Source organism: Xyrauchen texanus, chromosome 11, assembly GCF_025860055.1.
Source record: "Xyrauchen texanus isolate HMW12.3.18 chromosome 11, RBS_HiC_50CHRs, whole genome shotgun sequence".
Taxonomy (NCBI): domain Eukaryota; kingdom Metazoa; phylum Chordata; class Actinopteri; order Cypriniformes; family Catostomidae; genus Xyrauchen; species Xyrauchen texanus.
The window spans coordinates 31,441,006-31,464,321 of NC_068286.1; the positions used below are offsets into that span (position 1 = coordinate 31,441,006).

Consider the following 23,316-nt stretch of genomic DNA (forward strand, 5'->3'; position numbering starts at 1 on the left):
AATGTAAATTTCATTATTCATGCATGTATGATGTATTATGTATTTTATTATAACATCAGCCTGCCCAGGGACTACGGGTGGAAATTAGCTCTTGAGCTAAAACCTGGTACTATGCATCTTTCCCCTTGAGGTTAATGTTTATTGTACGCTGTCCCTGTTTCTCTAAATAAATTTTTTTTAAAAAAGTAAAAAAAAAAAGAAGTTACAAGGTCTCAGGTGCGAATGGGGAGCAGATGTGCTAAATTTGGTGTCATCGCTCTCACACTCCCTCATACTGGTCACTGGAAGTTCAACATGGCATCTCATGGCAAAGAACTCTCTGAGGATCTGAAAAAAATAATTGTTGCTCTAAATAATGATGGCCTAGGCTATAAGAAGATTGCCAAGACTCTGACACTGAGCTCGAGCACAGTGGGGCCAAGACCATACCGCGGTTTAACAGGACAGGTTCCACTCAGAACAGGCCTCGCCATAGTCGACCAAAGAAGTTGAGTGCACGTGCTCAGCGTCATATCCAGAGGTTGTCTTTGGGAAACAGACGTATGAGTGCTGCCAGCATTGCTGCAGAGGTTGAAGTGGTGGGGGGTCAGCCTGTCAGTGCTCAGACCATACGCCGCACACTGCATCAAATTGGTCTGCATGGCTGTCGTCCCAGAAGGAAGCCTCTTCTAAAGATGATGCACAAGAAAGCCCGCAAACAGTTTGCTGAAGACTAAGGACATGGATTACTGGAACCATGTCCTGTGGTCTGATGAGACCAAGATAAACTTATTTGGTTCAGATGGGGTCAAGCGTGTGTGGCGGAAACCAAATAATGGTGGCCACACAAAATATTGACACTTTGGGCCCAATTTGGACATTTTCACTTAGGGGTGTACTCACTTTTGTTGCCAGCGGTTTAGACATTAATGACTGTGTGTTGAGTTATTTTGAGGGGACAGCAAATTTACACTGTTATACAAGCTGTGCACGCACTACTTTACATTGTAGCAAAGTGTCATTTCTTCAGTGTTGTCACATGAAAAGATATCAAATATTTACAAAAATGTAATTTGTAACATTCCATTAGATTACTCAAGGTCAGTAACGTATTCTAAATACTTTGGATTACTTTTTCAGCACTGGTAGATTTTTTCCACTTGTTTTGACTATAAAAACTCTGCCAGTACAGTAAGACAAAATACACATGTTAAAAATACATTCTCTGAAAAACTGAAATATGTTATGTATTGTTGTTTCTAAAACAAGATAAATCAAACTGAACTTGCTTTAAGAATTTTTTGATATTTTTACAGGAAAACCATACAAAAATGATCATCAAGAATAGGATTTTTGCTCTAATATCGTCTTAATAGAAAAAATTAATTATGATCCAATGTGAATTTTCTTGATAAAAATATGATCGGGCCTGGTAACATGTGCATGTAAAATGGCTAGAAATAGCATTTAACTTAGTGTAAAGCTGACATTATTTTCGTTTCTTCTGCTCCAAACTTACTTCTCCGTCTGCTCACATGAATGTAGTAACACATCACAAGAAAGTGTTTCAATGCTGTTTAAATGCACTTTGGATCGCATCATTTATATGTATAAATGTTTCTGTCATCTGAAAGCACTAAATATTAAAATGAAACAAATGACAATAAAATCCAAAGTAATCTCTTCAGTAATCAAAATGCTTTTTGAATGTAACTATTCTAAAACTATTCTCTGGAATACAGTTACTTATATTTTGTATTTTAAATATGTAATCTCATTACATGTATTTCGTTACTCCCTAACCATGGCCACAGGATATTATGAATGTCGGTCATTTAAATAATGCAGAATTTTGTGGATGTATTTCCCATGCAGGTCTGCATATGAATAACAATATGATGCAATACACACATTTTAAATTGAGTATCAGATGATCTCTTACCTGTATGCAATTCTTCAAATTCTCTTTGCTGGGTTTGTCCTCGATGATCTTAGTTGCATATTTCAAAGCCCTTCCATACATTTTATTTGCTAATGCGTATTTGTAGGAAAACGTTAAAACCTAAAAAAAAAAAAAAAAACAAGAAACAAAAAAGATGTCACAACAAACATCTTGCAACATATAAAAACTGAATTCAAATAATTCCTACATCTGCAAACACTGATGCACCTTAGGGTCTATGAGCTCCGCCCACTTCTGCACCTCCCAGAATGTGTCAGTCAGAGCTGTGGCCACGGCCTGCGGGTCATCATCAGAGCTACCCACTTCGCCCGCGCTCGCACCATCCTGAGCAGCAGTCTGCATGAGCTGATCTGACAGGGCGCAACCTTTCCTGCACAACGCGTCCAACAGCGATGACTTCTGCTTCTCCATATCACTGAGAACATTGAAAGATTATAAACAGCTTTTGTTTCTGGCACACATCTGTAACACCCAGTGCTGGTGAAGCTACTTTAAAACAGTATCTTTTCAAGCTACAAGCTTAACTCAAAAATGTGTTAAACTACAGTCAATTTACTCTCTTAAAAAGTAGTTAGCTACACTAACTAAATACATTGAAGCCATTTAAGGAGGATTTTTGTTTTAGATGTATAACAATTGGATGATATTTTTTAATTCAATGTCACCTGTTAGTTTTACATGTAATTAGGGTGTCATTCCCTTATGAAGTGTAACAGTAGTTTTACTAGTCATATTTACTACAATATTACTACAGTAAAACCATGGTTTATTTCCATTAAGGTTAAACAGGGTGATAACAACATTAATATACTGTATATCTGATATACACTACTAAACCAGAAAACACCCTATTTTATATAACTGAATCAAATATAGTAACAAACAGCAGCAATACACTAAATATTGCGCTTCAAAAAAGAAAGCAAATACATTTCATGGCTGTGTGGGGCTCAAGTGAATCATTTATGTGAACTAGTTCATTCACACTAGTTTTGGTGAGTGTTTGATTACACCCTCGGCTCCATTGCTGTGTTCACAATATAATGAGTTAAGTGTTTGGAAAATGTAGCTCGTTACAGGAAACGTAACACTATTATTCTTAAAATAGCTGAATTATGGTCACGCCACTGAATAATTTATTTTTTATGTATGTGGCAGACGCTTTTATCCAAAGTGACTTACAGTGCATTAAATGCATATTAAGTGCATATACATTTCATCAGATTCTGTGTTCCCTATAGTTAAGTTAGCAGCGTCGCTACTTTTTAATTAACTACTCCCCAACACTGGTGATGCCTTAAAATACTGTCTAGGTAGGGCAGCTCATCTAGAGATGTGATGTGTAGAAATGTTCTGTACCTCTTTATGGAGGCAGCGTCTGGCCGAGGGTCTGTCTTCATGGTGAGGAAAACTGCCAGTGCCGTCTGATCGATGTGTGACATCACAACATCAGCTGCTGCCACGATCTCTCCCAAATGCTTCAAACGCTCCTTCAAGAAAGCATTACAAATCTTGTCAAGAACATGTCCAGTACATATTTCCCTCCAAAATCAAAAGAAAGAAAAATTATAAAAATAATATTTAACAAAATGTATAACAAGCCATTTTAAATCAACAGCTTTATATTTTCCAATCATTTTTAATTTGATTACATCATTCGCAATGCTTCATTGGATTGTAGTTCATTACCTCATTAAAGACATTAGTACACAGTCTTGTAACTCTGTCTTTTTGTCAGATTTTCAAATATTTTTTGCTTAAAAACCAAAGTTTGTAATGTTGTGATTCACCTCTTTCATGAAATCCCGATGGAACAACATTAATGGGAAAAATACTTCAGAAACCAATATGGCTGAAAATGTGGGCGGACACTGTTGCACTCTATGTCACAATCTATACTTACATTTTGGGTGGAATTTTCTCAATCATCTAATGTGATGTACCTTCTCTGAGTCGAGCTGATGTAGTCTCTGTACATGTAGAGGCAGGTGTGTAGGGAATGACTCCTTCAGTTCATCATATATAGAGTTGTTCTCTAACCTGAACACAATTACTCATAATTAATTCACAAATATACAGAGTATGTGGAAAACAAAAGGCAGCCAGTGAAGTGACAGTAAGCCAGTTACAGCTAGACTTACTTTGTCATCCACTGGATCTTCAGATCTCTCAGTGCTTCAGAGAACTCGTCCTTCACGTCTTTCTCCTTCTCTCCATCCTTCTCCTTCTCTTTGCCATTCTTGGTTTTGTTCGGAGCAGGAACCAGATGATAAATGATCGGCAAAATATCCTGTATGATAAAAACACCAAACACAGAACAACATGTGACTTCTCAATCACATTGTCCAAAATCCTTCAAAACCATCCTGACGCTAAATAATGCTGGATTAACCTACTGATGACATACAAAATAAATTCTTTGTGATGGTTTCTGAATTTACATCCAACAGCAGAACATTTCTGAATTTGACAACAGAGAACAAATGATTGACGTGAAATGTGTTACATAGTAGTAGTTAGTGAGGTGATGGGAGTGTGTAGGTTTTGGCTTATTATTTAATTCAAGTTCATTAAATTTTTTACTAAGGGCCCTTGAAGTAGATTTCACCAGAAATGTCTTAATAACTGAATACATAATATGTCTAGAAAGTAGACAGTGATTCGGGTCTTTTAGATCTACCCGTCCAGTACCTTTTTAAATTTCCCATGTCGTTTGGCTGAAGCTTGACCCTGCTGATCAGAACAACACACATCAGAGAGGGAACGACACAACACACACACTGAGACACTCTCTCTCCTCTGACTCTTCTGAATCTTCTGCTCTATACTGCACATATAACAAGTTCTGTTTGTGTTGACATTATTAAATAATTATTGCCAAAAATTATTTTAAATTGCATCAACCATCCAGGCAACAGCATAAAGTCAGTTTACGATGAAATCATGTTCATATAACAGAAAGGCACCTCTCTGTAATGGTCACAGATCCCTTGGTTCACCCAAAAAGGAAATTCTGTAATCATTTACTCACCCTCAAGTCGTTCCAAACCCATATGACTTCTGTGGAACAGACAGTCATACAAGTTTGGACGAACATAAATTATTCCTTTAAATTCAGAGATAAACACACAGACAGTGTGGCAGAGAGCAACAAATCTTTCTTAGCACTTAATCTGTTTCAACCTATGTATTGTTATTAAACACAGTACACACTGAATGAAAATTTGAATGAATTATTATGTCTCTTTAATGTAAAACAGTAATTGATTGACAAGCCACCAGCAGCACAACGACAGATAAGGGCTGCGCAATATGAACAAATAAATCATATTGTGATTTTGGCATTATTTCTTTGTGCCTTTTGGTTTTTCTTTATTCACCTTCCTGAATTCTGTTGTGTTTTCTCACTTGTACCTTTTTTGGGGACAGCATTTTGATTAGAATGCGAACTAAAAAAATGTAATGGCCAATAAGAAACAGATTATTTTTGTGTTTAAGTGTCTGATAACCAATATGCATTACTGATTTTTAAGTTTTATTTCTGCTTTTAGGCACACTTGACAACTTGGTAATTAATCACCAAACTCTGGTGAATTGTTTTACAAAACTACTATTGCTTACGGTCTGCAAATAATTAATTTGACAAGTTTTTGTTGCAAAAAGCAATGCCCCTTAGCCAAACTACTATTTAAAATGTAAAGTCTTTTGTGTCCAACTTTATTTGTAAACCCGATTTTACAAAACCGATAACAGATCAAGTAGAAAAGTGGAAATATCGGTTAAAACTATCTGTAAAAACTATTATCGGTCTATGTCTAGTTCTGACTGGCAAGATCTCGTCAGTGTACCAATCAGAATGGCGTATTAAACATCACCGAATTCAGAGATAAAAAATATTGTGATTTTATTGCGATTAATTGCGCAGCCCTCCGACAGACAGACAGAGAATCAGATCCAACAGAAGTATTCATGAGTGAGGCTTTGAAGGAGCTGTGCATGTTGAAACAGCACCATCAGGAGCGCAGTGAAGCAGCATGCAGATGTACACAGCAGTGAAGCTACTGAAACACCACATGACAACAGTGCGTTTGAAGAGACCGTCACTCACTGCTTTCTTGCCGAACTCACTCTTGGGCAGAACCAGAGAACCGGTTATGTAACCGCCCGGACCGGCACCTTTAGGAATCCTGGAAAACACACAAACGGTATTGGGCTTTTCTGAGGTGATCAGGATCAGTTGATAACCGTGATTGTTCAGCAGGGACAGAGTCACACATCAGCAGATGTTTTGTTTCCCCCTTCCAAATTCTACCAACAGCCTTGTCAAAAGATAACTGACTTTTGAGGAAATACCGTTTAAGAAGTGTTCATTTAATTTAAGGAATTCATGTGCACGTCATTTGCAACCAACAAAATGTAGTATGCAGGTTTACCACAGGGTTTTCACCATGACTTTTCTGGTTGTTTGGGATTATGATACAGGTTTTAAATTTTTTATTTTGAGATTACGCTCACAAAGAGAAATTTCAAGCCGATCAAATATTTTAGAGCTGAGCATAACTAAAGAAACTTTCTTTACTATTTTATGTTAACTATATATGGTATTTTGTAAGATTTGACAAATTTTACAAGCATTTTGCAATGAGATGGGGAAGATGCTTATTTCTATAAGATAAAGTATGTCAATGTGACTGTGATATAAAATTAGTAGACATTTTTACAGTTTCATAATCTATTCTAGATCTGAATGTTCTTTTAGTAGGTAGTGGTGTTTGCTAAGATACCTTATGTATTGCTTATGCTCATTATTTCATACATCTTGTAAAAATCCCAAAATTTCATCACGAAACACTTCCATACTACGGACATGAATGATAATTTAAATCTTGCAGCTTACTGAGGAGAGGTGTGCTCTTATTCTCCTGGTGGATGATATAACGGGTGACAAAACCTAAATAGTTGCCATTAGGGATGCGCAGACACATAATTTGAGTGCGATACCAGAATCTGATTATTTAGAACAGCATCTGCCAATACAGATCATTTTGTGGTTCTGCTTTTTTATGCTACCTTGTTTCAAATCACTGACAATTAATTGACCCTTCACTAATCTCCGCCCCCCTTGGTTAAGATCGCTCAATCTGACAAGCTCTGGAGAACTCCACATTGGAATGAATGTGAAAATGCCATGAACAAATAATTTTTTGGCAAAATATTCTCAAACAGAACGGATAATATTTTTACATGGGCTGGTATGAATGGTGAAATTGTAATGCATATTTATCTGAAGTTCCCCGTCTGTCGCTCTCTCGACATTGTGTTGGAGAAGCGACACTAGGGGTCTCTCTTGAATATGCCTCGATCTAGTTGGCAGACAGTATTTGCATACCCCGCCCCCGGACATACGGGTATAAAGGCGAGGAAATACGTCGAGTTCATTCAGAAATTTTCTTCGGAGCCGATGGTCATGTATGCAGTCAGCTGCGAGTTACACACCCGTTCCTGTTCCTCTGACGCTGCCTGCTGTTGGATCTACGGCGCATTACAGCGGCTTTCTACTTCTCTACACGGCAGTGCAGTTTGCCCCTGGGCGCTTTGACAATGCAGTTAAAAAGAGTTATTTTCTCTAAAAGAGCAAATACACAGCTGGTGTTGATGTTCTCAGTGCGAGAACATAGCCATGACAGCATTGCGGTCGCGGCTTTCTTTTGTCATGAGAGAAAGCCACTTTAGCCACCCCCCGCACCTCCTTCTTACGGGATTGGGGCAGGCGCCGTGGGCGATGAAAGTGATTTGGGGACAATGACGGGCTCTGTTCGCCGGGTAAATCCCCTCGAACCACCCGCCTCCCCAGCACGCTTGCTTGCTTGCTTCCGTCCGAGCTCGGGATGACTGATTTCTCTCCAATGGTTTATGTTCTCAGTGCAAGAACATAGCCGTGGCAGCATTGCGGTCGCAGCTTTCTTTTGTCATGAGGCAGGCGATTTGGGGATAATGATGGGCTCCGCTCGCCGGGTAAATCCCCTCGAACCACCCGCCACCCCGGCACGCTTCCTTGCTTCCGTCCGAGCTTGGAATGAGTGCGGCCCGCTTTGCGGCCGGCCTGCCGGTCCCTTGAGCTCCCGGAATTGGTTGACGACATCGGTGCTGCATCGGAGAGCGTTACAGCGGTGCCTGATGCCTCGTCTGGGCTGCACGCCCAGTCTGAGCCTGACGCACGGAGGTCCGCTATGCTTTTCCGGTTACTGCGAGCGCGAGGCTGGACCGGAAAATCCCGTCCCCCCCTCATGGCTACTTGATTGGTTCCCGGGCTTTGCACACACTCCCGTTCAAAATGCTCACGCAAGAACACATTTAAACTTGCGTCCGGAATCTAGATTGGTTCGCAGCGGTAGACCTGAAGGACGCTTACTTCCACATCTCAATTCTGCCTCGACACCAACCCTTCCTACGGTTCACGTTCGACGTTCGTACTGACGGCCAGGCGTATCAGTACGAAGTCCTCCCCTTCGGCATGTCTCTGTCCCCTCGCGTCTTCATGAAAGTTGCAGAGGCAGCCCTTCGCCCACTCCTGAGAGTTACTATGCGCTCACAGAGACCAGGTGCTCAGGCACCTCAGCCGTTTGGGGCTTCATGTCAACTGGAAAAAGACCAAGCTCGCCCCGGTTCAGAGCATCTCTTTTCTCGGCATGGAGTTAGACTCAGTATTAAAGGCAAATTACTTACTGTTTTTGGTCTGTTTAGACGTCTTTGGTCCATCCTGCGTTCATATATTAGTCGAACTGCACCAGATTTCGTTTGGAAGCAGACAGAGACCCACTATTCAGGGGGTCTCGATCCGTTTGTTTGTGTGCACCAAGGTTTGGATGGCAGCGTTCACATTTGTTCAAATGAACCGCACTAACAGAGCAATCGCACCAGAGTTTGATTTAATCGAACCAAACCTGACAAGTGTGACCACCCACTTGAAAAGAGAAAAACTTTAATAGCGATTACACATCGAATAACATTAGCGTAAGTGAATAGAGATATTTATAACGACTCTTAACACACTAATTTGTGAACTGTTTATTTACTATTGTTTTACTATGACTTGAATCAATACCTAAATTAATTAACATTCAGTTATATGCTTTGATTTACCTTGGAGCAAATGTAGGTGTCATTACAGATGTTATATGTCAATTTGGGAATGAGGGCTGACAGTTTAATCCAGAACATGTTAGGTCCAGATTTAAAGATAAAAAAATAAAATAAAGAAATACACTGCGGATACCTATCTGGGTAACTCGTGTCACTATCACAAATGACCCGGCAACAACATGTTTTCGGATTATTTTGATAAAATCCCAATTTAAAGTATTCAAACAAACATTACTTCCACAGGCTGTCATTGGAAAATATCAAACAGGTGTCAGAGTAATGGCAGCAGGACAACAAACTAAAATGGGATTGCTCAAAGTGCTTTTAAGGTGGGGATTAGCGAAGGGTCAATTACACAAATTTCAATAATAACTTCATACTCTATGTCTCTACATGTCTTCCATGTTACAAAGTAACTGTCTCCATTATAAACAAAACCCTGAAACAGAAAGCCTTTTACACACTTCAGCTCTAAAGCACAATCTTATAATCCCTGAAATTTCCTGTGGTAACCCTGATTATGTAAATATCAGCATTATATACGGCTTTGTTAATTTTATGGCATTGGCCACTGAAAATCAGTCCACACTAAATCTCACAAAAACACATCCAGGTCATATTTACCCCAAAAAAATAAAATTAAATTCCAACAAAATTCTAATTTCTATAATTAATTCAAATGTTTACATTATCCTGCAATATAATAATGAGAATGATCCTGTCTAGCACAATGAGTTTTCAATTAAAATTATTAATTTATAATTTAATTTGTTATTGCTATTTTGATCTTAATCTCAGTCTGGGTACTCACTTGTCATCGGGCAGAGCAGTGATGTAGAATGGCTGTGATCCTCCAGGACTCAGAGTAATGGAGTTTGCTTTCTTCTTCGCCAGCATGGCAGCACGGTGTGACTCGTAGATGTCCAGTGAGAGTGTATTTGAGAGACGATGTGATATGACAAATGGCAGATCCTTCAAACGCTCCAGCTCGCCCTGTTGGTCATGACGCACCTGCAGACGCAGCGTGTAATCACCCTTCTCCAGCTTCAGAGAGTACTGCGGTACACAAATAACATCAAACATCATGAGCAAATACATATGGAGTTTACATTATTTAAAGGAATAATTCACCCAAAAATACAAATTCTCTCATTGTTTACTCACCCTCATGCCATCCCAGATGTGTATGACTTTCTTCCGCTGATCACAAAGGAAGATGTATAGAAGAATATCTCAGCTCTGTAGGTCCATACAATGCAAGTGAATGGTGGCCAGAACTTTAAAGCTCCAAAAAGCACAGAAAGGCATCATAAAAGTAATCCATACGACTCCTATTGTTTAATCCATGTCTTCTGAAGTGGTTTGATGTGTGGGTGAGAAACAGGTCAATATTTAAGTCCTTTTTTACTATAAATTCTCCTCCCAGCCCAGTAGGTTGTGACATGCACGAAAAACGTGAATCTCCAAAGCACAAGAAGAATGTGAAAGTGGAGATTTATAGTAAAAAAAAGTACTTAAATATGAATCCATTTCTCACACACATTTAGACTGCTTCTGAAGACATGGGTTTAACCACTGGAGTCATATAGATTACATTATATTTGCTGCCTTTATGTGCTTTATGAGCTTCAAAGATTTGGACCCTGTTAACTTGCAATGTATGGATCTACAGAGCTGAAATATTCTTCTAAAAATCTTTGTGTTCAGCAGAAGAAAGAAAGTCACACACATTTGGGAAGGCATGAGAATTTAAATTTTTGGTTGAACTATCCCTTTAAAGCTGAAGTATGTAGTTATTTGAGCCACCAAGCAGCATGAATATAATAACATAATATTTATGTTACAGGGTTCCCACACCTTTTAACCAATGCTTTTCCATGACTTTAACAGTAGTTTGGATTACCATCAAAATAATTTTACTGATAATGCACATACAGATAGGAACCATTCCAATGTTTTCAGCATTACCTGAAAACATTTTATTCACCATAGAAATTTCAATGCCTTTTTAAAATTCCCTGAAATTTCCGGGTTTTCCATGACACAGTAAGTGTGTTGTGTTGTGGTTACCTGGTGTGGATAGGCATCTCCAGATCCCATGAGTCTCTTGTTCTGATCAAACAGGAGCCAAAGTTGGCTGTCAAACTCAGATTCATATAATAACTCACACAGCAGAGGACAGCTCGGTGTCACCTCTCCAATCTTAGGCTGAAAAATATCAATCAATAATTCAAATAGAATCAATGAATCCACATGTATGGTGTACAGACAGATACACTTAAAGATATAAATACATTTGAACACAGAGGTATATCATACACCTCCAGTAAACATGTGCGAGCAAGTGTGTTCAAACTGACCTGATGGAAATTATATGTGAGCACTATCTCATACAGCTGTCTGTTGTTGGGCAACATGTCTCTGACACTGAGAGGTTTGATTTTAGAACTCACAGGCCTGAAAAAAACAAACACACAGCGGAGACGTTAATTGTGCATAATTTATGGAGGTGAAGAAAGCATTTAAAAACTAGATAGGTACATTTCCTGAAGAAAATGTGAGTGGTGCTTGCCGTGGCAAAACTCGTCAAACAGCATGTTGTAACTTGTAAAGGAAAAAAATTATGGTCATAAATAAATCAGCCCAGAAGTCTGTACGATTTTCTGGTGCAGAAATATGTGATTTTTTTACTCGGTTGCTAGGGTAAGCCCATGTGGTTGCTATGCAGTTACCAAGGTAATACAATACATGGCTCCTTTCCATCCTGAGTGAAATAAGTCAACCCGGAAGTCTGTAGTGTTTTCTGGTGCAGAGATATGTGATTTGTTACTCGGTTGCTAGGGTAACCCCATCTGGTTGCTAGGCAGTTACCATATTGATACTAATGAAGTGTCCTTGCCATCCTGGTTGAAATAAATCAACCCGGAAGTCTGTACTCTTTTCTGGTGCCGAGATATGTGATTTGTTTCTCGGTTGCTAGGGTAACCCCATCTGGTTGCTAGGCAGTTACCATAGTGATAGTAATCAAGTGTCCTTGCGATCCTGAGTGAAATAAATCAACCCGGAAGTCTGTACTCTTTTCTGGTGCCGAGATATGTGATTTGTTTCTCGGTTGCTAGGGTAACCCCATCTGGTTGCTAGGCAGTTACCATAGTGATAGTAATCAAGTGTCCTTGCGATCCTGAGTGAAATAAATCAACCCGAAGTCAGTACTATTTTCTGGTGCAGAGATATGTGATTTGTTACTCGGTTGCTAGGGTAACCCCATCTGGTTGCTAGGCAGTTACCATAGTGATAGTAATCAAGTGTCCTTGCCATCCTGATTGAAATAAGTCAACCCAGAAGTATCTACGTTTTTCTGATGCAGAGATATGTGATTTGTTACTTCGGTTGCTAGGGTAACCCCATGTGGTTGCTAGGCAGTTACCATATTGATACTAATGAAGTGTCCTTGCCATCCTGGTTGAAATAAATCAACCTGGAAGTCTGTACTCTTTTCTGGTGCCGAGATATGTGTTTTGTTTCTCGGTTGCTAGGGTAACCCCATCTGGTTGCTAGGCAGTTACCATAGTGATAGTAATGAAGTGTCCTTGCCATCCTGAGTGAAATAAATCAACCCGGAAGTCAGTACTATTTTCTGGTGCAGAGATATGTGATTTGTTACTCGGTTGCTAGGGTAACCCCATCTGGTTGCTAGGCAGTAATCATAGTGATACTAATGAAGTGTCCTTGCCATCCTGATTGAAATAAGTCAACCCGGAAGTCTCTACGTTTTCTGATGCAGAGATATGTGATTTGTTACTTCGGTTGCTAGGGTAACCCCATCTGGTTGCTAGGCAGTTAACATAGTGATACTTATCAAGTCTCCTTGCCATCCTGATTGAAATAAGTCAACCGGAAGTCTCTATGTTTTTGTGATGCAGAGATATGTGATTTGTTACTTTCGGTTGCTAGGGTAAGCCCATCTGGTTGCTAGGCAGATACCATAGTGATACTAATCAAGTGTCCTTGCCATCCTGATTGAAATAAGTCAACCCGGAAGTCTCTACGTTTTTCTGATGCAGAGATATGTGATTTGTTACTTCGGTTGCTAGGGTAACCCCATCTGGTTGCTAGGCAGTTAAAATAGTGATACTTATCAAGTCTCCTTGCCATCCTGATTGAAATAAATCAACCCAGAAGTCTTTCTGATTTTCTGGTGCAGAGATATAGTTACTGCTAAGCGGTTGCTAGGGTACTCTGTTTAGTTGCTAGGGAGTGGCTTGGCAGCTGCCAATCATGAATCTCCAAAGGCTGCTTGTCAGTATGAATGATAGAAACCAACTCCCATGCCTCTGTGACATTCAGAATAGAAGATATCCCTCTATGGATTTTTGTTGTTAAGGTTCTCAACAATGGTTGCTAGGGAGGGGCTAGGAAGTGTTGAGGTGATGCATGATTGGCTGTTTGCTGTCCGAGTCAAGCGAGACCACCCTTGTGTTTCTATGACACTTCTATCCGGAGATATCCCTTTGATCTGTTTCAATAGAAGTCTATGGGACTTGTTGCTAAGGTGCTCTTAATGGTTGCTAGAGCGTGGCTTGATAGCCTCACAATGATCCTGAGAGACCGATTGGTCGTCTGAGTAAAATGAGCCCACCCCTCGTCTCTATGACACTGTGATCCAGAGCTATGTTCAATACAAATCCCTATGCCTTTTCATTTCATGGGCGTCCTACACCATTATAAGTCAATTGGGGCATTTTTGGGCAGCTCCTGCCCCCAGGGTGCAACTTTTACCCCATATTGAGGTATGCTTTTACAGAGCCTGCCAGCCTCTTCAAATGTGGCAAATCACTGCGTTTCTCACGAAATCCTAAGCTTGGAGCTGTGGCCGTCAAAGTTTGTCTCAATGTTAAGTCTATGGGATTTTTAGGCGCTTTTTTGCCCCTGGGGCAAATACCGTACCCGATAAACTATAAAAGTCATAGCACACGTGTCCTCAATAGGCCGTTCGATTTGACACCTCATTAGTGGGTCTCACGCAAGCGGTCTGGGGACGAGTTAGGTGCCGAAGTTTTGTTAAGAGATATAAAAATAAAAATGATGCTTTGCAAGCACCACTAATAAAAAAATTTCACTTGAAGAGCAGTAAAAGCTCAGATTTCATTTCATGCTATGTTTTACAGAGACATTTATGATTAAAGACCCATTAACACTTCATATCCTACAACCTGTTCTTCAGACCTTATTTATAACAAGAGAGCGTCATAAAGACTGTTTAAATATACTCATGTACACTGGGACAGAAAGATGCATTAGGAAGCATAGTCATTTTTGCCTACATTTCTAACTATTCAGCACACCAACAAATAAATACATAAATAAATTATATATACACATACATACAAGGGCTGTGAATTGATAACATTTTTCTGTGATTAATCGCGATTAAATTAAGGTACATGTTGCAATACAACAAACATTTAGAAAATCATAATAAATATATTTACTTTATACTTTGTCTCAAAGAACTTGCAAGACATTGGTTTGTCATCATTTATTTTAATTATTTAAATAATGTATGTATATGTAAAAACATTATTTTTATTTTTGCAGATAGAGTTAATAAAACAAATGTTTACAGATATTAAACTTTGATACAAGTATATGACATACAATACAATTTGGGAAAATGTTTCTGGTTTTCTGGCCAGTGGACTGTTTTATATAATAGGAACAAAAGGACAGATTCAAGTTATATCAATCACACACACACACACACACAAGTGCACACACACAATGTATATATATATATATATATATATACACACCAATCAGCCACAATATAAAAACCACCTGCCTAATATTGTGTAGGTCATCCTCGTACCACCAAAACAGCGCCAACCCGCATCTCAGAGTAGCATGCTATTCTTCTCACCACAATTGTACAGAGGGGTTAACTGAGTTACCGTAGACTTTGTTAGGTCGTACCAGTCTGGCCATTCTCTGTTGACCTCTCTGATCAACAAGGCATTCCATCCACAGAACTGCCACTCACTGGATGTTTTTTGTTTTTGGCACCATTCGGAGTAAATTATAGAGACGGTTGTGTTTGAAAATCCCAGGAGATCAGCAGTTACAGAAATACCCAAACCAGCCCATTTGGCACCAACAATTATGCCATGCTCCTGAAATCAACTTTTTTCCCCATTCTGATGGTTGATGAGAACATTAACTGAAGCTCCTGACCCATATCTGCATAATTTTATTCACTGCACTGCTGCCAAACAATTGGCTGATTAGATAATCGCATGGATGATTGTTGGTGCCAAACGGATTGGTTTGAGTATTTCTGTAACTGTTGATCTCCTGGGATTTTCACGCACAACTGAATGGTGCCAAAAAACAAAAAACATTCAGTGAGTGGCAGTTCTGTGGACGGAAGTGCCTTGTTGATGAGAGAAGTCAACAGAGAAGGACCAGACTGGTTCGAAGTGACAAAGTCTATGGTAACTCAGATAACCGCTCTGTACAATTGTTGTGAGAAGAAAGATGCGGGTTGGCGTTGTTTTGACGGCACGAGGGCGACCTACACAATATTAGGCAGGTGGTTTTAATGTTGTGGCTGATCGGTGTGTATATATAATATGGTGGAACAAATATAATTGTGCCACCATATTAATTTATTTCATTATAAAAACTAAAATTAAAACTAAAACTTAATATGGTGGCACAATTATATTTCTGTCTACAAAACAAATTTCAAACATTTAAGCATACGCATTCAGATCAAAAGATTTGTATGATCATGAGAAACAATTCAGTCGAGTGTTTAGATTAATATCGAACAGAGCAGTTTCTTCAAAATATTCAGTAAACTGAGGGTTGTTTGTGTGTGTGTTACCTGAGAGGCTGAACCCAGTTCTTCAGCGTGATGGTAGGAGAAACATCTTCATATTTTAATGGAGAACAAACTTCAAAACTTGAGATCCCTTCAGACGCGTGCTGCAGATGATACACATGCACAGAGTTTGTATGTTTTTATGTAACTGATGTATAAACTCATTTGAAACCTGAAGCAACACAGATGGAAATGGATCTACTCACTATATGAAGAGGAGACGGTGATGTCACCAGACCGCGGAAGGAAATAACATAGTCAATGGTGACATCACCGAGACTCGCCCACCAACGGGCAACACACAGTTCTACAGTCCGTCCTGGCTGAGAAAAACACACAGCGAAAGATGTAAATGCCACCTGACAGACAGCACAATATATGTATACAGACCACAATCTGATGTTCAAGTTTGTTAAGCTGTTGTGTATCGTGTACCAGCACAGGAAATGCTTCAGTGAGTGAGCCTTTCTCAAGCAGAGACGAGAACTTATAAAATTCATTGGCTCTATATGCTCGCTGCTTCACCAGATGAACTGCATGCAGGACGAACTTAGAAGACACATCTCCAGAGTGAGACGTTAATGAGATCTCTGAAATAGATACACGAGAGAAAGAAATTAAGAGTGAGGACCTCAAACAATCAGATCTCGTACAGAACAATCATCAGGTATAAAGTAAACAAATCCACACCCAGATGTGGTAACCTATTTGAAGCGTTCATTTTCAATTATTCAGTGATCCAGAGTTGTTTGACATGCACATGTTAATTTAAAGAATTTTCTTGGGTTGTCTTGTGTGTAGTACTTAAGTTCTAACTACTTTCTTATGCCACTGTTTGTTTTGATGCTGTACTTTCACTGTGATAATATAAAATAATTAAATTTTTGCCAATTTAAGCATAATGACATCATCAATTGCACAAACATACACACACGTGCACCATGAGTGCCAGAGGAACATTGTGGGAGACAGAAGTGGTGAAGTGTCTTTCATATACATACATGCATGAGCAGTGTTGTGTGTAATGCATTACAAAGTAATTACTGTAATTAAATTACTTTTTCATTGAATGTTTTTTTTTTAATTATTCAGTAATTTAAGTACAGTTTCTTCTGATATAATTGTGTTAAATACTGTATAGACTATAGAACAATTCTATATAAAACAATATTTTATTTGAAATGTAAAGTATAATGTTAAAATACTTGTTTTCTAATTAAATGCTGCCCCCTTAAAGTATTTGGCCAGTTCATGAATAATTTATTTGATTTTAAATGATTTATTTAAAAGAACAGTTTCATGTCTATCCTTGTATTTTTCATCTGGTCAAGGTTGATAAGCGTTTTAGAACGTAATTAGTAATCCAATACATTTTCAGACAGAGTAATTAGTACAGTAACCTAATTACACTGTAGATATAATTAGTAGTTAGTAATTATTTACTTTTTTAGAGTAACTTGGCCAACACTGTGCATGAGTGAGCGTGCAACCAGCATCGTTTGTGAGCATCAGATACTGTCGCCTTCTCTTGGACATGTAGTCCAACAACTGTTGAATTATGGCAAACGACGCAGAGGCGCAAATTATGTTCACTCTGGTGTGCATAATGACACCAAATGAATAAAAACACAAAAACAGCGACCTGTGTTGTGTTCTCCATCATGTGTAAGTTTGTGTTGATGCAAGTTGATAATGGAAAAGCTCCGGGGTTTGACAGAATCATACATAAAACCAGACCAATGCTGCAGGGGGCGGCGAGAACAATGTCACTCAGATTCAGACAAACATACCCAGTGTGAAAACCACCAAAGTTTTACATTAAGGGGCAATATTTGATTTTCTGGGGAATATTTTAACCTTTATGAGGGCATGTCAAAAACATTAATTTAATCAATACTGAAGATTGAGAATTTATTACCTCATACCGTTTTTAAATTAACATCTCAAATTTATGCTATAGTATACAGTATATATCTAGGACCAAAATAATATTAAGAAATATTTCAGAATTTACTACTAAAAAAAACAAAATAATTCATTACGAGGGCTTTTTTTGTCCCCACATTTAAATTTCGGGGGTATTTTTGTCATTTTTTGTGGCATTTATATATTTATTTATATTATTATTACTATTCTATTTAATATATAGTCAAAATTAGAGTTGTTCTGATTATTTTATACATTATATTGCGATTAATTTATCAGCATCTCGTGTTATTAGTCCAATTCAATTTTTACACAATTGAAAACTTTATTTTTAATAAAATAGCCCAAACCACATTAACAGTTTGAAATAAATTTTGTGGAATTGCCAGACTAGCTATAATTATTCAAAGAAAATTGTCATTTCAGAAAGAATGTGGAAAAGTGAAATGGAACTGAAATGTATCAAGAAACCTGGAAGTACTTCATATCTGTACAGTTAATTAACATCAATGTCAACCAATCAGAACACACACACACACACACACACACACACACACACACACACACACACACACACACACACTACCTGCCCATGAAGCTCCCTGAGGGACGGTAATGAAGTGGCGTCGGATCTGTCCCGGTCTGAAATGCACATCTGTGAACACGACTTCCTGACTGCGACTGTCAGTGACTCTGTAACACACAAACATATGTCTCAAGCACGCACGCACACACAGACAGACAGAAACACTAACAGTAGAGAGCTGTTGAACGTACTTTGCGGGAATTATAACCGTTATCGGCACTCTGAAGATAGGACCAGCGCTGAGAGAGGACATGTCATAACCACACACCTGAGACAAAAAAGAAACAACACATTTATCATCATTCACTACACACAATCACAATGATCATGTGTCATTTACCCAGAGAAAATCATTTCTATGTTTCATCTGTCAATTTTAAACCGAGGTGCATGATAACATGCCTCAGTGTAGTGCAGTCCTTCTCGAAGTCCTTGCGGGTCGATGCGCACGTTGACGTGACGACACTGATTCATGAGCTCCAGGTGTGAGGGGCAGTTAACCCATGAAGCGTTGCAGACGAGAGCCAGGTGCAGCTGCAGAGAGATGCGCGCAGAGTTCTCTGTGGGCGAAACACCACAGCAATCACTCACATATGAGGGAAAACCCGTACATAATCCTCCTCCTAATGTTACTGTACTTTAGTATAAGTATTTGTACTTTTTCAGAGTATTTTCATTTTTGGGAAACTTTTACTTGTACTTCACTACATTCCAAAGCAAGATATCTACTTTTGAATGCAGCACTCTACATTGCAAATAAATCAATTGCATGTGCGACAAAATTTCTCGCTCTACAACTAAAATATGTCTGTTATTACCCATTGGCTAGTAAATATTCAGATTTTACACGAGTTGCCAGAGATTGAGTTTTGAACTGGATTGTCTCGTTTTTTTACAGCATGTTGTGTCTCGTGAGTGCGCACCCTGAAGGAAATGTACCTTATTTGGCTGCAGGGTGTCCTGAGGTGCCGTGGATTGCAACGTCACCGTGCTTTATTTGAGCCGTGATATGCCATAATAACATTGACATTGCTTTTAACAATGTCAACTCTGATTCTGGTTAAACTTTTCCACAGCCTGTTTTCACAACATTCTCCATTTCAGAATGGCTACAAACCAGTAACACACCTGATGGATGTCTGTTAGAAGATAAAATGTGGTAAAACTCGATAGTGTCCTTTTCTGCATATCGCAGAGGCATTTTGTGGTCCGGTCTGCATAACGCGGTGGCTCATTTTAGCTTATCGCGGCCCATTCGGTGCATTTCGCAGCCGACCCACCGGCCCGCTCGGTTCTCCCGAATGCCAGTCCGGCCCTGATCTGCCCCAAATTGTGTCGGCCCACCGAGAAAATGCCCGTATGCCAGATTACCAGTCCACCCCTGCATATATGTGAAGATGCCCCCTTCTCGGTTTACTTAATTTCTTTTTCAGTTTTCATTTTCATTAAGCTTACATGTTGTCAAATGTCTAGCAAGTAAATAAAATAATTACTGGCCAATGGCGATTCTTTCTCCAATGTGTCTGTAGAGGGTTGGAATGAATAAAGACACTTCTACTTTATTTCAGAAAAACACGTTCCTCCAATTTGTGATGAAAACAATTAAAATGGGAAATTATTCTTTTCAGTGAACTGGTTGAGCTGGGTCACAAAACAGACATTAAACATACATAAACATTAAAGTTACTAACAGACACAAGCGCAAAGTTCAGCTAAATCTGTGCTGAACTTAATATGCACGCAATACATGCCAGGTTATATTGCTCTTCACCATCATTTGATCTCCATAATTCGATACATTACTGCTGCCCTGATCCACTGAAAATATATGCAGGCATCTGTTTTTTATAAAATCTAATATTTACTGCCTGAACGCAATGTTAACTGCTCCAGGTGAATAGCACAGAATTTTATGAATGATGAACAATCTATTATGAGCCTAATTTACATAGAAAGGAGGCGTATTTGCACTGAATGGAATGGCAGTGGTTTAATTAAAATACTCATGAAAAGCACTATTTAAGTTCCGATTGTGCCCGGTTATAATACATTAGCAAATAAGACACAGGTTTATGCGCAGATATGCCACGCCTAAAAGTGCCGTACCTGTTTAGTGAATTCGTCCATCAGTGTTATATAGTGTACCTGTGTTCTCTGGAAAGACCGGCTCGATGCCGACTGCGTGATCAGAGGGGGCCGTGACTTGAGCCGGGTCCCTGAGGTAGATGCCACGTCGTGTTCCTATGGTAACAGTGAAGCCGAGGCAACTGGTGGGCAGCGACGCATGCTGCATGAGGTAGTTGAACGCCCGCTCCACCTGCACCATCACATAAACACACACATGAAGGAACATATGAGCAGACTAACATTGACAACATTAATCCAGTACTACATTGATTCTGTAATTTGGCAACTAAAAACACTTGTATGACTCAAACGTTTCAGTTTAAGAATCCTAATTCATGTAGTTTTGTCCTAACCCTGATAGAAAAAAAAAATCTCACACACACACACACAGTACCTGTATGATGCCGTGGCCCTGTGCAAACACTTCTATATCATCTACTTTCAGTGCCGTGTTCTCTAGAGCTCTCCTCACTGCTGGGACTGTGGGACGAATGCGATTCTGCTTCAAACCTGTGAAGCATACAGAGTTAATAATTATATTAATGTAGACCAATAATATATCGGTTTTACTGATTAAAATGTGCCGAAAGTTGCTTTTTGGAACTATCGGTTAGTGCAAAAATCTAAGCCGACACATTTTTTATTTTATTTCTCAGTGTTCCTCTGTGGGCGGCGCTGGAGGATTCTACAGTAAAAAAGTACTACACTACAGTATTGCGGAGAGGGCATGCAGAGAAAAATTTGACTGTATAGAAACGTAGGTGGCAGCACACCTTTGCAAAATGAAGTGGAGAACCCAATGCTAACATGCAGTTATCCTCTTACTCATCTCACATAACTCACAGTTTAAGTGTATTCATTTAAAATATGGTTTTCTCTTAAGTCACAAAAGTTTGAGTTTGATATATGAATTTAAAGGTGCAATATTTAAGATTGACAAACATACATTTGAAAAGGGTACTGCAGTCCAAATTCAAAATATTGGAGAGCTGTCTGCCCCATCCCAGACTTAAAGCCCATGCGGGTTGCCAGAATGTTGACAAGCAAACTGTTTTCAGAGCTTCGAGTGCTTGCAGACAGGATTTAGAATCTCTACAAATTAGAAAGTGACGTTGCTGTTCCTTTTCTATTTGTTCTAAAGCTAGTAATAATGCACAAGCTTCTGCTGTGAAAATTGAACTTTGTCCAGGAATACACTTGCCAAAACATTTTGGGTGAATCACTACTGCTGCAGATACATGATTGTATTTTGATCCGTCGGAGATGGTAAGCTACATCTTATGTCCAGGAATTTCTCCTGGTAGATGTTTGGATGATTTAATTTTAGTATACTGAGCCAGGTTCATCATGATAGTTGGTTGTTAAATATTCCAGGGTTGTATAGGGCACAGATGTGTCGATGTTAGTATATCCAGATTAATGTCCATGTTCTCCAAGTGTGGTTTTATGCAAATCCCTATAGGACTGATGTACCTGGTTCTGGCTTCATACAGGATGTGAATGTTGAGGATGAAAGCTTGAAAGATATGCTGGGTTACTTTCATTAGCTTTTAGTTTAACAGCATTGTTAAGGGACAATTTCACACTTACAATCCCATTAATTTTAATGCTAAATAGAGTTACTGAAAGTATACTTCCTTGGGGCACTCCTGATTCTGGTACATGCAGTTCAGATAGCATGTTTCTTACTCGAACACGAAAATTGGAAATAAAAATGGGTAGACCTCCCCTGAAACCCATATTGTAGAAATCTTTTAGAATGCCATACCTCCACGTACTATCATAAGCTTTTTCTAAATCAAAAAATACTGCTCCTACATGCTCTTTTTTAATAAAAATCATCTCGAACAAAAGACTCTAATCTTATAAGGTGATAAAGAGTACTTTTCCCTAATCTAAATCCACATTGATATTTACTAATCTTTTGGTCTTTTTTCAAAATCCACACTAGCCGATCATTGATCATTCGTTCCATGGTTTTGCATAGGCAGCTGGTTAAGGCTATTGGGTGATAATTGTTTGGGTCAGTATGGTCTTTTCCTGGTTTAGGTATTTTTCTGGTTATGGTATTTTTCCTGATTTCCAAATGCTATTGAGTACATTCGGTAAGATCAATAATATATTTTGGGGTAGATGTTTCAGGAACTGATAGTGAATTGTATAAGTTCCAACTGCAGTGTTGTTGGAGTTTTTAATAGCTTTCAGAAGTTCTTCCATTGTAAAAGGCTGATTATACAGTTCGGTGTTATCTGAAGAGAAATTAAGTTTTTGCTGTTCCTGTTTTATTTGTATTTCCTTAAACCTGGGAAGGCCGTTTTCTAATGATGAATTTCTCTTGAATGTCTCTACCAGTTTATTATTTCGATATGAATAAATTATCCTGATTTTTATTTGTATTTGTTGTCCTGTTCATATCATATACCATTACGTTCTCTGTTGGTGTCTGTGACGTTAAAATTGATACGTATTTTTTCCAACTCTGCCTCTTTGTTTCATTAATAATTTTCAATCTGATGAGGTTTTCTGTTGTAGGATGTTTATTAAAGGTTCTTTCTGCCTTCTTCCGATCAGCAATAGCCTTTTTACAGTCTTCATTGAACCATGGGTATCTCTAACGGTAAGACTTAGTTGATGTTTTGGCACAGTTTTTTCTGCCATTTCAATCCATATATTGGTGAATTTATTTATCGGATCTTGATTTTCTTGCCT

General features: G+C 38.8%; 1 protein-coding gene across 3 annotated transcripts in view; it reads right to left on the bottom strand.

Moving 5' to 3' along the window:
• Positions 1-23,316, bottom strand: part of LOC127651972 (tripeptidyl-peptidase 2-like) — a 45,173-nt gene that overhangs the window by 5,673 nt on the left and 16,184 nt on the right. Inside the window, exons 11-28 of one of the 3 annotated variants that reach the window (XM_052138038.1) lie at positions 21,002-21,117; positions 20,626-20,797; positions 18,883-19,040; positions 18,672-18,748; positions 18,481-18,587; positions 16,404-16,558; positions 16,175-16,291; positions 15,972-16,072; positions 11,446-11,542; positions 11,156-11,293; positions 9,897-10,141; positions 6,051-6,129; positions 4,634-4,672; positions 4,084-4,232; positions 3,886-3,982; positions 3,302-3,432; positions 2,150-2,357; positions 1,922-2,041 (exon numbers count right to left, since the gene is read on the bottom strand). In XM_052138038.1, the coding sequence (XP_051993998.1) occupies positions 1,922-2,041; positions 2,150-2,357; positions 3,302-3,432; positions 3,886-3,982; positions 4,084-4,232; positions 4,634-4,672; positions 6,051-6,129; positions 9,897-10,141; positions 11,156-11,293; positions 11,446-11,542; positions 15,972-16,072; positions 16,175-16,291; positions 16,404-16,558; positions 18,481-18,587; positions 18,672-18,748; positions 18,883-19,040; positions 20,626-20,797; positions 21,002-21,117 (2,306 nt within the window). Of the gene's footprint in view, positions 1-1,921; positions 2,042-2,149; positions 2,358-3,301; positions 3,433-3,885; positions 3,983-4,083; positions 4,233-4,633; positions 4,676-6,050; positions 6,130-9,896; positions 10,142-11,155; positions 11,294-11,445; positions 11,543-15,971; positions 16,073-16,174; positions 16,292-16,403; positions 16,559-18,480; positions 18,588-18,671; positions 18,749-18,882; positions 19,041-20,625; positions 20,798-21,001; positions 21,118-23,316 lie in introns of all 3 variants that reach the window. The other 2 variants (XM_052138037.1, XM_052138039.1) reach the window with 2 other exon arrangements.